The sequence below is a fragment of the Medicago sativa genome, chromosome 3 (assembly GCF_051527215.1).
Source record: "Medicago sativa cultivar Bolivia chromosome 3, Bolivia_mono, whole genome shotgun sequence".
Taxonomy (NCBI): Eukaryota; Viridiplantae; Streptophyta; class Magnoliopsida; order Fabales; family Fabaceae; genus Medicago; species Medicago sativa.
The window spans coordinates 80542383-80557719 of record NC_140751.1 but is presented as its reverse complement, the minus strand read 5'-3'; the positions used below and the strand labels follow the sequence as shown (position 1 = coordinate 80557719).

At 33.5% G+C, this 15337-nt stretch overlaps 1 protein-coding gene across 1 annotated transcript; it reads left to right on the top strand.

Moving 5' to 3' along the window:
• Positions 1 to 10079: 10079 nt before the first annotated feature.
• Positions 10080 to 14422, top strand: LOC146940731 (Acyl-CoA N-acyltransferases (NAT) superfamily protein). Its single transcript, XM_085754432.1, has 5 exons — positions 10080 to 10475; positions 10563 to 10650; positions 11516 to 11648; positions 13401 to 13439; positions 14133 to 14422. Exons 1-5 carry the CDS (start codon positions 10202 to 10204, stop codon positions 14211 to 14213), a joined length of 615 nt encoding a protein of 204 aa, XP_085610558.1. The 5' UTR covers positions 10080 to 10201; the 3' UTR covers positions 14214 to 14422.
• The last annotated feature ends 915 nt before the right edge of the window (positions 14423 to 15337 follow it).

Below are 15337 nucleotides of genomic sequence, written 5' to 3'. Positions count from 1 at the left end.
AGGCACATTTTTGTTAATGAGTGAAACATACTTAACCACAAATAGCCTACCTTGTGAGTAGAGCGAGTACTTGCTAACCCACTTGAGCCAAATGAATCAGAGTCATCAATTATGAACTGTCAATTCATAAGCACAATGCTTGATGAAGTTGCCTTTAAATTTTTCAAAATTCAGTTCATCTTTGACGCACTTTAGGACTCTGATATGTTTTTAATTGTTGAACCCTAAAATTTCAATGTTATTTGTCCCTTTTGCCTTAGAGTAGATGAACATTCAATTAGGGTATTTGTTGATTCAAGTTGGGGAGAGAAGGTAGATGTAAATCTTATGTCAAGTACTATGGTGTAATTTTATCTTTGATCAAGACAACATGTTGTTGTAAATACAAAAAGAAAAGAAAAACAATGTGTACATGAAAAGAAAAAGAAAAAGAAAGAAAAATCCAAAAAGAAAATAAGTTGTCAAGATCAAAGTGCTTCATGTTTAAGCACCAAGGGTTTGTAATGATTGGTAGGAAAGGTTGTGAAATTTAATGGTTGATACAAGGAATGTTCCTGATTGTTAGGCTTTTTGATTTCAATTGCCCCACATATGACATTTCTTTTGTAGCCAAGCCAAGTTATAACTCTCAAAGACCTTTTGATCCATGTTCTTTATGCCTTTTGAAATGATATTTGGATGGACACATAACTTGATTGGAATGTTAACTTGATTTCCGGATGTGTGTTCATAACCCTCATTTGTTTGTTTTCAATTGTTTATCTACTTTCAAAGAAGTGTGTTAGGTGTGGTTCGTGAATATATGTATTATTGTTTTGAACTATTTGGCATGAGCTTTGTACATAGGACTCATCTCATATTAGTCGTAGAATTCTAAATTAGTTGGAAACTTAGCCTTGCACGCACATTCATTTTGAATCATTATCTGAGAAAGTTTTCAAAACCTTTTGTACTTGTGTCTTGTTCTATTAACTTGTTTGATTTTCAATCTTTTGTTTGAGGACAAACAAAGAGTTAAGTTGGGGAGAGTTTGATAAGTGCTAGGAAGTGATATTTTCATGTTATATTTTAAGCACTTTTGTTACTTGTTTTGCAAGAAATTTAAGGAAAAGCCGAGATAAAAGTGATAATTGCCTTATTACGCTTTAATTGCCTTACTTTACCCAATTGTGCAGGATTTGACCTTAAGACACTAAGCAAGCATGAAAAAGCCAAGAAAAGTGCAAAAGGCCGCAAGTACTACACTGCTCGCGAGGCGAGCACAGCAGCTCGCAGTGGCGAGCTTCAATTCAAGCCACAAAGCCGTGAGCACCCCCTTGCTCGCGAAGCAAGCAGAGCTACTCGCCGTTGCGAGTAAGGGCGGTTTGACCCTCCCAGGGTGACGTGGCAGAAGCTTAATGGTGAAGGAAACAGTACTCGCCATGGCGAGTAAGGCTGCTCGCGAGGCAAGCTCAAGCATAGTGGGAATTCTATAAATAGCCCACTTGTTTTTCTTTGTAAATATCTTAGGAAATATCTAGGGTTTCTATTTTCTTCTTAGTTTTTCACCTTTAGATATTTTTAGAGAGAAAATAGGGTAGTTCTTCATAGAGTGATTTTGGTTTTGGAAGTTGGATCTTTATTTCTTTTTTGAGACATCACAAGTGTAATGAATCCTTCCTTTTCAATCCATCCTTGCAAGGCTTCCATGATGATGTGTAGCTAAACACTCTTTGTTAGGATGAGAGGTACTTGATCTTGCTAAACATGTAATCCTTTTGATCTTTCAATATATGATTCTAGCAATTTATATTCAATATTGTTGTTATTCTTGTGTTAATGCTTTCATAAGATTCAAGATGATTTGGACACAAACTCTTGAATCTAGAGCTAGAGTAGCAACATATCTTAGATTAACTTCTTTGACAACTTTGTTAATCTTGTGATAATCACCATAATCAAGAGTTCAATGCTTTCGGATGCTTAATCAGGCTGGACACGGTCGATTAAGTTATCCGATCGACTTTGTTATCGTTTAAGGGATTTGGACACGAATGTTTAAACGATAACTTAGAAATAATTATATCACTTTGGACACGAAGGGTAGTTTAGAATTGATTGTGATAATGTTGTCTACAAAGCTAGAATTCGTATGGATCATTAGGTTACGTGTGACGTTTGGTTAAGGAACGCTACTCCTAACAAGTTTCAATCCTTATTTATCTCAACTCTTACTTTTTGCAATTAGTTTAGATAATCACTTTTCAAACAAACAAGTACTCTTAATACTTGGAATGATAATTGATGTTAAACTGTCATTGATAACGCACTATTCCCTGTGGAGACGATACAAAAATACTTATCTTGTTTGATGCAAATATACTTTCATCAGTCGGTTGGTGTTCGTCCTATTTTTTTGGTGGTATTACACCCCGACATATTTTTTGGTGGCCGGTTATGTAATTTGTATATTTGTGGCCAATATGTAACTAATATTATATATATATATATATATATATATATTAAATGAAATGAATTATTTTTTTTGGTGGCCGGTTATGTCACACCAATTATTGCTTGCATTACTTACTTTGTCTCTAATTATTTGTAATTTGGATCGTTTACGTGTCATTAAGTGTGTTTAAATGATTACGGGTCATTATCGGCGAATTTGTGTAATTTGGACCGTTTGGATCGTTATGCGTGATTATGTGATTGTGAAAAAAACGATGTTTTGGTGTAATTTTGATGCACCAAGTCGTATTATCCAATAATATTGTTAAACTGACGTAATTAGGTTCAATTACGAGCATTTTAGGGTTTGGACCCAAACTGCATTCAATGCACATCAGTACAACATTTAATGCTGTACTGATATATCAGTAGTGCGTGAGTTAACTCGCGCAAGTGTAATACTATGCGTGAGTTAACTCACGCAGTGTTTTTTTTCATACATGCCAATGCGTGAGTTAACTCACGTATAGTTTTACACTTGCGCATCTTAACTTACGCAACGTCACTTAACTAACGCACAGTATTACACTTGCGTTAGTTAACATGCGCAGGGGCAAAATTGGCATGGCTGCAGGGTGCGAGCAAAACGTGCTGGGTGGAGAGCAAAATTCAAGTTATATTTAATAGAAACCAAAGCAATTGAGCTTGCGTGATAAGTGGGCTTCACTAAGGACGAATCGTTTAGAATAACTTGAATTTGATTTGTGAATAGAACAATTTTTTGTTAGACCGTCTTTATCTCACGGTCGAACTCCAGATTATTGTAACCTATTTTCCATGAAACCGAAGGGTCAACGTAAACAAACAAAAATTATATCTAATGGTGTTTTTTTTGGGGTATAATGTATGTAATGGTTTCTACCAACATTACATTGGTAAAAGTGGAGATCTGGGAAACAATATATATTCTTGTGTGTGTATAAAAAGTATATATGGTGAGAACTCTTATCTATCGTGAGAAATCATAACTATTAATTAGAACCGCATGATTTAATTTAACGATGAGGATTAAAAATGTATTTATTGTGTTTGCATCCATCTAATGACCCCCTCGTTCCTTCACTTTCCCAAATTCATCATTCATTAAAAACCATTAAATTCCTTTTACATTTTTATTAAATTAAAAGTAGCAATTTTCCACCATAAAACCCTCGTTCTTTCCTATAAATGCATCAAACCAATTTTCCCTTTTGAACAATCATCACGTCATTCCATAAGTCATGAGAAAATCTCAATTGGGGTTCTGTCATGGCATAAAAAAGGTACAATCTATAAACGGTCATCAGAGGAATGAAGTGGGTTCGAGGATGTCTAAGTTGTGATGAATCAAGGTGTGATGGAGTCATTTGGATTGGACGTGTTGTTGCTGAAAAATGATGTGAAATTTAATTTAATTAATAAAAAAGTAGATGTAATTGAATGGTTTTATATAAATACAATATAGGTGTGTATCTATGTATGTATGGATAAGTTTGGATCTGTTGACATAAGATGTAAAACTTAAAACTTCATATGTATGTGTGTGTCTCTATGTATGTATGTATGACCCTGAATGCCATATCGACTGTATATCATTTATAACTTAAAACTTCATATTGATTTGTTCCTTCAAACTCGAAAGCACAAAATTGTAATGTGGTAGTCTAAATCCAATTCCATCATTGAACAATAAATGAAACTATTGACTATAAAATAAGTTTGTAAACATGACAATTATACAAGGACAATATCAAAGAGTAAAATTATATGAATACAATATGTGTCATGTATTGGGCGTGTTGCAAGAGGGTGAAAGTATTCATAAGTTTTGTCAAATATACGCGTTCAACTTTTATGTTTAACTCATTTCTTTTTATTTTGCATTGTCATTTTTTATCCATCAGTGCAAAAAGTTCATTCTGATGATGAATTTGAGAAAGTTTCTCCTGACAATGAATTTCGAAAGTCCGTAAGACAAGAGTTTATCCCTGTAAAGGATATGTGGGTGAATTTTCCAAATTTTGGTTCATTGAATGGTGGCAGAGAATCGCTTCAAGAAACATTTATGCTTGAATTTTGCTCTCCACCCAACACATTTTGCTCGCGCCATGCAGCCATGCCAAAATTACCCTTGCGCATGTTAAGTAACGCAGCGTAAGTTAACTCACGCTGCGCAAGTTAAGTGACGTCGTGCAAGTTAACTCACGTAAGTTTTAAAATTCCAAAAGCATGGCTCTGTGGATCTTCTTATATACCAGGCACCGATGATGAATGAATCCTAGTTGTTCTACTTCTAATTGAATATACCAAACACAATAAATTCCTTTGAACCATCATATGTAAGCCACGTGGATCTTCTTAATTCCATACCTTGAATTGAAAAAAAGGAATAGTAACTGCATCTATTTCTTTAAGCTATAAAGCAGAACAGTGACCTTGTAAGTACAATAACTAATAAGCATTAAAAGTAGCATAACCATTGAAGCACCGTCAATTATCATGCTTGAGAGTACATGTAAGTGAGTTTACACGTGTATGTTATATATTATCACTAGTTTGGCCATATATGCATGCTGCTTCTACACGTATGTGAGTACATGTATGAGAGTACACGTATATGGTGGAGAAAAGCATTATTAATGTGTTGTTACTTAGAAATGAGTTTGATGAGTTAAGCGTGGCTTACTGCATATATAAATATTGTTGACAGAAAAAGGTTTCTACAAGCTTCTATATATAACTATGGTTGACAGTAAGCCACATGCATTCACTGTTACTCCACTTTACATGATGATCCTCTCTCTCATTGACCCATACATACATACATAAACTGTTACTATACAAAAGCACAAAGCTTATTGTGCAGACGAAACCCAGCGTGAGTTAACTCACGCGGGGTGCGTGAGTTAACTCACGCAAGTGTAAAAAAACGGTTTTTACACATACGTGACTTAAGTCACGTTGCGTTAGTTAAGTAACGCATAATTTTACACTTGCGTTAGTTAACTTGCGTAAGGGTATTTTTGGCAAGGCTGCAGGGCGCGAGCAAAATGTGCAGGGTGAAGAGCAGAAATCTTTATGCTTCCCCTTAGAAGGCAATATCTACTAAAAGGTGATGGGGTTTGGAAGTCATGTAAAGGTGTATTGATTTTTGGACCTCCCGATAAGGTAAAAACAATGCATGCAAAGGCAGTTTGCAAACGAAGATGGGACCAGCTTCGTCAATGTATCTTTGTACATCATTAGTGAAATGTTGTTCGGACAAAGTGAAAAGAACGTTTGAGCTTTGTTTTTACGAGCGACAAAGTCGGCCCTAACAATTATTTTTATTGTTGAAGATGATAGCATTTTGGACATCGATCTAGATAATACGGGAACACCACACAAAGGAGGATTAAAATTGAATACATGTCCCTTTGAAATTGTCAATGTTTAACATGTAAAATGATAAAATGATTCAATGTTTTTAAAATATGAAAAACGGCATAAATCAAATTTATATGTATGTATGTGTGTGTGTGCGCGCACACACGCACACATCCTCCCCTGCACGGGCGCTCGCGCGCGCACACTTACACGCATATATTCGTGTGTATGTGTGCGCGCAATGCTACAAATTAATATAAATGTTTCCCTCACAGCACAAAATTAATGGGTTTGGCGTTTGTTAAAAGAATAAACATAGATGTATGTCATTGGTTAAGATAAGACATATATAGCTTATATAAGATCCACTTAAACATATATATGCAGTAAAATCAAGTTTAGGGGAACGTTATTTTCTTTGATTTTTGAGCGTGACAAGTATATTGATATCTAAGACATACAAAAAAAATCAGATTAGAGACGATATACAAAAGTTCTAGAGTCCTTTAAGTTTAACTTTTTTTCGAGTTAGTCCTGTAAATTTTAAATTGGTCTTTTTAAGTCACACAATGCTTGCAACGTTATACTTTTTTGTCCAACCCTATTAGATTAGGCTTATGTGGTTGTTTAACGCTGTGACAAGGATAATTCATTAAATAATAATTTTATGGGTTTTCTATGATCTTCATCTTCTTCCTCTTCGTATAAATTACCAACATTTATCGTCTTCTCTCCTTTTTCAAACTGAAGCACGTTTTCTAAAGCGAAATTGTTTGTGCCTTACGCGTAATAATTGAACAAAGAAAGAACCATCAAATGAGGTTTTTTTTCCTTCTTTCTCTTCTTCAAGTAATAACATAGGAAGAGACAAATACCTATAGCAACTACAGATTCAAATATTGCAACTCCAACCAAGATAGCTACCGTTTTGAATCCATTCAAGTTACTCGCTTGAGGGTTTGACAGCGATGGAGGCATGACTCATTCAGGTTTGATTATCTAAAAGTGGGTTACCTTCAATGATAAATTCAACACCATCATGAAACTTGGGCAATAGAGGTTGAAAACTGTTATCACTCAAATCCAACAACCTCAGATATTTCAATTTGGTAAAACTGCCTGGAATTTTACCAGTTAAATTGCTTCTTGATGCTACAATTGCATGTAGTGAAGTTAACTTACCAAGGGAATGACTCAATGTGCCATTAAGTCCTTCTCTAGGCAAATTGATTCTCAATAACTGTGTTATTGTAGATCACCCCATGCCATGCTTCTCCACAAGGATCGTTTCTAACCCACGTAGCAATAAGAGATGGTGGATAGTTCAAATGATGGAGAAAGTCCAAAGAAAACGATGAATGTTGATGTATATGAAGGGAAGAAAATGAAGATCATAGAAAACTCAATTTTTTTTAAATGATCTGGCCTTGTCGCGTCATCATTTGACAGCCAGCCTCATTTAACAAGGTTGGACGAAAAAGGGTAACATTACAAGCATCGTGTGATTTAAATAACTAATTTAAAACTTAAAAAACTTAAAGAGTAACTCGAGAAAAATGTTAAACTTAAAGGACCCCGGAAGATATTTAGCTTATTTTTTAATATTGACTTTTGTATATTGTCTCTTTTCTTTTTTTAACAAACTTTTGTATATCGTCTCTAATATGTTTTTTTTTAATGTCATAGACATCAATATACATGTCACGCTCCAAAATCAAGAAAATAACGTGCCCCTAGACTTGAATTTATTGCATATAATTAAAGTGGATCTTATATAAGTTATATACTATGTCTTAGGTTAACTAATGCCATACATCTATGTTTATTCCTTTTTCTTTAAAAAAAAAAAATCTATGTTTATTCCTTTAACAAATGCCAAAGCCAAGCCCATAAAACTTGAGCCGTCAGGGAAACATTAATATTAATTTGTAGCATTGCACGCACACATACACACAAATATATGTGTGTCAGTGTGCGCGCGAGCGACTATGTAGGGGGAGGATGTGTGTGCGCGCGCACACACATACATATAATATTGATTTTGCCGTTTTTCATATTTTTAAAATATTGAAATATTTTATCATTTTAAATGTTAAACATTGACAATTTCAAAGGGACATGAATTCAATTTTAATCCTCATTCGTGCGGTGTTCCCGTATTATCTAGATCGCCGTCCAAAATGCTATCAACATCAACAATAAAAATTAGGGTCTTGCTAACCAGTGCCCTAAGGGCATTGGATAAGGATTCCATTAAGGGAAACTTTGTCTTGGAAGTACAAGTGTTTATTTTTTCTTAGCAATAATTACACAACTTTTCAATACAAATTTACGTATTTTAGTACCTTAACCAATGCCCCAAGGGAAATGGTTAGCATTCTCCTAAAAATTATTGTGGTGGCCAGTTTTGTCGCTAGTAAAAACAGAGCTCGAACATTCTTTTCACTTTGTCTGAACACATTCCACTCATGATGGACGGAGATACGTTAACGAAGCTTGTCCCATCTTCGTTTGCAAACTGCCTTTACATACATTGTTTTTCCCCGTACCGGGAGGTCCTAAAATCAATACCCCTTTACATGACTTGCAAACCCCATCACCTTCTAATAGATTTAGCCTTCTAAGGGGAAGCATAACCGTTTCTTGAAGTGATTCTCTGCCATCATTCAATGAACCAATATATGGAAAATTCACCCATGTATCCTTTGCCTTAATTTCATAGTAAATTTTAATCGATCTCCACTAGAACGTGCACTAGTGGGTTAGACGTTGCCTGTATGTTTTACTCTTGAGTTGCTAGAATGTCTGGGTTTGCAGTTCACAAGGGCTAAGTGGTGAGGAATCACAACAATCAAATTGTTCATCAAACCTTTGTATGTTCGTGTCAAGGATACATGGAGAATATGAGGTTAACTACGGAAACCCAAAAGCACGAGCCAAAAACATGAAACAAGATGTGGGTGCAACGCAAAATATCGAGTCCATTTAGATATTTTGTCAAGGCATTAATATGTTACTGTATTTGAATTTGATCACAAACATGATTTGTGGGTGGTATTCTATGTGTAACACAAACATGATATTGTGGGTGGTACTCTGTGTGGAATGTTGTCAGCGTATAGATTTGTTCTTGTTTAGCTAAATATATTACAGAGTATGGAGCCACTCTCCTTTATTTTGTAAAGTAAATCTTATTGGACTTTGGGTTTTCTTTTTGTTCAGCAAAAACAATCTTTATATTTTTCTCGAAAAATAATAATCAAGAGTTATTATCATTATTAAATATATATGTAAAAAAAAATCATTGATAATTCTATCTAAGATTACATCATTACGAATAATTTCCATAATATTTAAAAAATTTAAAATTATAATTAAAGTCATGCATACAAATATAATAAAATACACACACATTAACGCAGTAAAAAGAGCGGATAGACGGGCACGGTGGTGTCCATCTTTCCGCAAGTCATTATAAAGTTTATCCGTTGAATTATATTTTTATTTTGAATAAATTTTATTCAAAAATTTCCTAATATTTCAAATATTGGATAATTTATTTACAAAATAACTTCAAATAAATACATTTTTTTTAAAGAAAACTTCAAACAAATACATAGATCCCCTGGAAAAAACTTAAAGTAAATACACTATTTTAGGGGAAATTCGAAATATATACACATGATAATTTTTTAATAATAAGTAAATATTCCCTGAAAAAAAAATGTAAATATTGAACTTTTTTCCTTAGTACAGAGTAAATATCGAATTTCATCTGCTCAAAAGTTTTAAATTTTTATTTAAAAAATAAAAAAATCAATAAGAAGGTAGCTTAAGGGCCCGTTTGTTACGGATTAAAATAAAAGTGATTTTCACATAAAATAATTTAGAGATTATATTTTAGAGATTATATAAAAAATCAGAATATATTTTGCGTTTGTTTACTGTAATAAAAATCACTTTTTTAAAACAAATAATCTAGTTTGTTTGGATACAACTATATAAAAGGGATTTTTTTGTTACAAAATTAGTTCAATCTTTTAAATTATATTTTCTCTCTCCTCTAAAAAAATCTATTTTATTTTAAGCTGCTCCTAACAGCTTCTCATTTGAAGCTGTTTTTAGATTATTTTTAGATTCTGATTTTTTTTAAAATCTGTAACAAACGGATACAATACTTTTAAAAGTGATTATTTTTTAAAAATAAGTGATTTTTTTCTTGAAAAAACTATAACAAACGGGCTCTAAATTTACTCCAAAACAACATAATCAAGCAAAAAAGAAAAACCGTAACGCATAAGCTGCAGAAAAAAAAATCAATTGGTCAGTCCGTGGCAAGAGCAAAGCGCAGCGGCGGAGTTCGATGGCGGCAGCGGCGGCGAGGAAGAAAGGAAATGTGAGTTTAGAAGGAAAGAAGGTAATACTGGTCCCTTACATGGAACCTCACGTTCCGAAATATCATGAATGGATGCAAGACCCTTCTCTTCTTCAAGCCACTGCTTCCGAACCCCTTTCTCTCGAACAAGAGTATCAGATGCAACTCTCCTGGTCACGTGATCTCAACAAGGAAACTTTCATTCTCTTGGATAAAGACTTGCTTCTTGGAACATTCTCTCATGGTCAACCCCACGTTGAAGGTCAATAATGTTTTTTTGTTTTCTTTTATTATTTTGTTCATTTTTTAAGTATTCGATTTTTTAGTGACAATGTGCCGCTATTTGCAGCTATGGTTGGTGATGTAAATATTTTCATGAATGATATCAATGATCCTCAAATAGCAGAGGTTGAAATTATGATAGCTGAACAAACCAGGTACCTACTTATAAACTAGTTGCTGACTTAGCTCCAACATTTCTTATTGAAGGCGTGTCCGGAGCATGTGATTACATTTACATTCCATTATGTCATTTTTATTCAAATAATTACTCTAGTCAACGTGTCAATGTCGTGTCCGTCTCTGTGTTAGTGCTTCAAAGTATTGTCATGATTGTAACTTATTGAGGATGCATGTGTTGGGTATTGACTTAGAAATGAAAACCATATCCAAGTAAAGCAAGTTGGTGTTGTTTAATAAGAGTAGCGCTACTTATGTTATGTATAATCTTTGATCAATGTTTTAATAGATATCTCAGATAAAAGTTAGAGGTGTTAAAAATAGGAGAATATAGATGAAAATTACTTTAGTACAGGCCTTTATAAATCAAGTAGAGCATGTCACTTAGTTCACTCGTCTCTGTTTATGTCAACTTTATGTTCTGTTTGTAAATTGTCATCTCTAAAACATAAAAGGAAATGCTCAAAATTTGTATTTGGTCTCAATTGGTTGAAAGCCTTAGTCTCATATGCTTGCATATGTATACTTTTTAACCGGTGTATTTGCGTGTTTCCGTCACAATTTTAAATATTCAATCATTTGCACTATGATGAACTGAGTTTATAAACCATTCCACAGACCCATGGAACAAGTTCTGGAAAACTTGTATTGGTTGTTAGTTCTTTACTGTACCATCTATGTTCTAAATTTAAAATCACTTGATTATGCACGTTCTAGATATAAAAGCTTTCCCCGGGTTTTTCATCTAGAAGTCTTATGTTTTGGGTTGATTTAGTCTTTGACTGCAAAGTATTAAATCTCCTTGATCTCACTTTTGATCACTTTGTTTTTTTGTTAGCATAGCCGTGGCAAAGGACTTGGAAAGGAGTCTGTTTTGATAATGATGGCCTTTGCTATTGAGAAGTTGGGGATCAAAACTTTTCAGGTTAAAATTGGAGAATCAAATTTAGAGTCCATCAACCTGTTTAAAAAACTGGTCTGTCCGCTGCTTCTCTATCTTTTTTTTCTCTTCATATTAAATGCATGAGGTGTCTTACAACTGTATCACCCTAAATAGATAATTTAGAATATCATTTAGAACATCACTTCTGATACTGGATAACTGGAATATAGAGTCGAAATACAAGGAGAAAAAAACCTGTCTTAATACATAAGACAATGGTACATTACACAGGGAAATACATGAACTGGGTCAAAATGTAACACTCGGCCTAAATAGATAATCGAGAATATCGTTTAGAATATCACTTCTGATACTGGATAACTGGAATATAGAATCGAAATACAAGGAGAATTTAAAACCTGTCTTAATACATAAGACAAAGGTACATTATACAGGGAAATGCATGAATTGGAATTCATAAGTATTCATAACTATAATAAGTATGTGTCTAATTTTCAACAGCTAAGCATTTTCTCGCCTTTCTACCTGTTTATCTGAAAAATAGAAATTGAATGGGGTGAGATATATTATCTCAGTGATTTCTTAACTAATCCATAATCATAATCATAACCGCTAAACCGTTATGCACATGTTTCCTTGTTTAATGTGTATGCTACCCTAAGGTTCAACTTGCACTTACCTGACAATTTCTCACTTTATCCTTAGTTGTAAAAGCCAAGTTCTATAATAACCTTAACACACATTATAAATGGTAGAATTAATCTCGAGAGGACCATGGTAAATGAGCATTACTTCTTAATTTAATCGCTGGATGTTACAACAACTGTGCATTTAATTTATTGTAAGTTGTTGTCAAACAAGGTTATCCATTTGATGGACAAAATTTTCAGCATTGCATGTAGTTCAAGGCACATATGCATTGTATCTAGGTCTGCTTGTCAACAATATTAACACAGTGTTCCTTCATTTTGAAGGATGTGGTCCAAAGTCATTGAATTGATCAATCATTTTACAATATTTATTGAAAAGAAAGTGTGTAGTATACATTAGACTCCCTTTTTGTAGTTTATGAAACATTTTATTATGAAGAATATTCTTTGAACCATGGCTTCATATGAATTGATTTCTTGTACTCTAGAATCTAGAAGTGTCTTTCTTTGTCCTTGTTAGGAACCCAAGAATGGAATGGAACAGAAAGAACACTATTTAAGATATATGATGGAATAGGAGATAATCTCTCCTCCAAGAGTTTCCCCTTCACAATAGAGAATACTCTATTCACAATTGTGTTATTCAAAGATGCTCTCTGCCCTTTGTGTTCTCCTATTTATACAAATAGCACTGTAACTAACCACGTCAAGTAATTAACAACTCTTAACTACTTTAACTGCTCTAGTTAGCCATTATTCTAAATCCTAAGTTCCTAACAGTCTCTTGCTTCAAGTGGTTTCTATTCTACTTGTTAAATTCTCTATGGTTGACTTAGCTTGTCGATTGATGTAGAGGTTTGTGTTGAAAATACTAACACAGTGTTCTTGTATATTACCTCTGTCCATCTTTCATTTTAAAGGCTTTGGTCTAAAATCAATGACTTAATCTATGAAGTTACAGTTTTTTTATTGGAAATGAAAGTGTAACATGATATTCTTTTTGTTGTATTTTATGAAAGATTTTGTTTTGAAAATATTCTTTTAGAACCATGGCTTTTATAGAATTGATTTCATGCACTCTAGAATTACGAAGCATCTTTCTCCCTCTCTCTTCTCAAGTGGTTTCTACTTATCAAATTCTCTCCTGTTGACATAGCTTGTGGATTTGATGCAGGGGTTTGTGCAAACTTCACATAGCAACATTTTCAAAGAGGTGAGCATATTTAATTTCAAATTTTCAACAGAGGTGCTCTAACTTGTTTGTTAAAGTTCATCTGCTTTGTTCTCTTTTAGTACGAATTATAAGCAACTTGTTATCGTAATTTTGTTTTGACAAAAAGTTGTTATTGTAATTTTAACTAAGGAATATAACTTCTCTGAAATTAATCCCAGTCTCAATTGTTTTGACTATAAGTATGTGCTTTGTACTTGTATTTAGTTACAAGCTAAGTGATTAAGGTAAATTGAAATCTGGAATGTCAAGTTTCCTTTTTAAAATCAAACTTTTCGGTTTATCTTACGTACTTTGAAAAAAATGAGCACTTTTACTTCAAGTCCTGTTGATTTCACAAACTGTTAACTGCAAATATTGTTGTGCTTCATTGAATGCGCGTCTATGATGTTATTCATTTTTGTTTTATAAATCATGAAATATAGCTAAAGTAGAATTTGCAGTTGTTGTAGTGATTTTGAGAAATGAAATATTTCTTGCGTTCCTTAAGTTTTTGTTTTAACCATCATTCAGAACATAATAAACGTTGTATCTTCTTTCTAAGTTGATACAAAAGAGTTGAAAAGATTTCACATTTATGTGATTGATCATGTGTTTTAGCCGTTATATGCGGTTTTCTTCTTTCTGTTCTGTAGACAACGTTTGTTAATGTTTTGTTCCTAATTTGTTTGACAGGTGACTTTGGAGTTGCAAATAACACAAGCCAAGAATGAGGAGATGCTTGGTTTGATGGGTACTGTGATTAAACACACATAAGCAACATCATATTATATTTATTAGTAGTAGAATAATCTCTTTTGAAGAGATTCCTTGTTCATGATGTGCGTATTTCAAGCTGTCTCACCATTACCAATACAAGATTGTGACATTAGTCATCTAACTACTATTACCTTTCAAGTGTAAGAATTTGACATTAAAATTATCACTAGATTGCTAATTGCAATGCTCCATTTTATCCTTGTTAAGATGGGTTCACACGAAGTTAAACACATTTATTCATATACTGGTGAGGATTTCTTTTTTCTTTTTTTTTTTTTTGAAATACAAAGAATTATATTAAAACAGAATTTCAGAGGTGTACAAAGTAGCAATTGTTTGAGGGATATCCTCCTACCAAACTCTATTGGGCTCAGCAAGTGCTAACTGGGCCATATGGTGCGCCACTCTATTACAATCTCTATGACTAAAACTGAAGAGACAACATTCAAAGTTGGTCTTCTCACCAGTATTGAGAAGGATACTGGTGAGGATTTCGATTGAACTCTTCTGGTGATAATTCCACGGTCCCAGAGTTGTAAACAATAACAAATTGAATTTTTGTATGAAAATAATACTTTTAAAATTTGGTAAAAATAAATAAATAAATTATATATTGATACAACTTTAACCTTTTTAAGAGAGACAGAGGGATACAAGATAAAGAAGGTAGAGAGGAGAGGGAAAGATAGGAAGAAGAAATACATGGAGGAAGAGAAGATAAGTGAAAAAAATGCAATGTTGGTAAAAATTAAATCTTGTTTTTGAAATGATCATTGAAAATATTTATAGGTTTAGTCTGTAACACGGGGAATGGATTGTCTACAGTTAAATTTTCTCCCGTGAAGCAATATCAGCCCTTTATTCATTTTAATGAAAATCAATGGATATTATTAATGAAAATCAAAGATTGATATTACGTGAACTAACTCTCGTGAAACCACTGTGAGGTTTTTTGTCGCTATATCTAGCATATTCCTTTGTCTATTTCATTTCCCTCTTTCCTCCCTCACGAGCCGTCGTGTTACCAGTTGACGTTGCCACGTGCTATACGTCGGTGTTGGAGTCTTGTGCTCTTTGGTTGATATCGTCATTGCGTTCCTTTGATTGTCATTGTGTTTTCT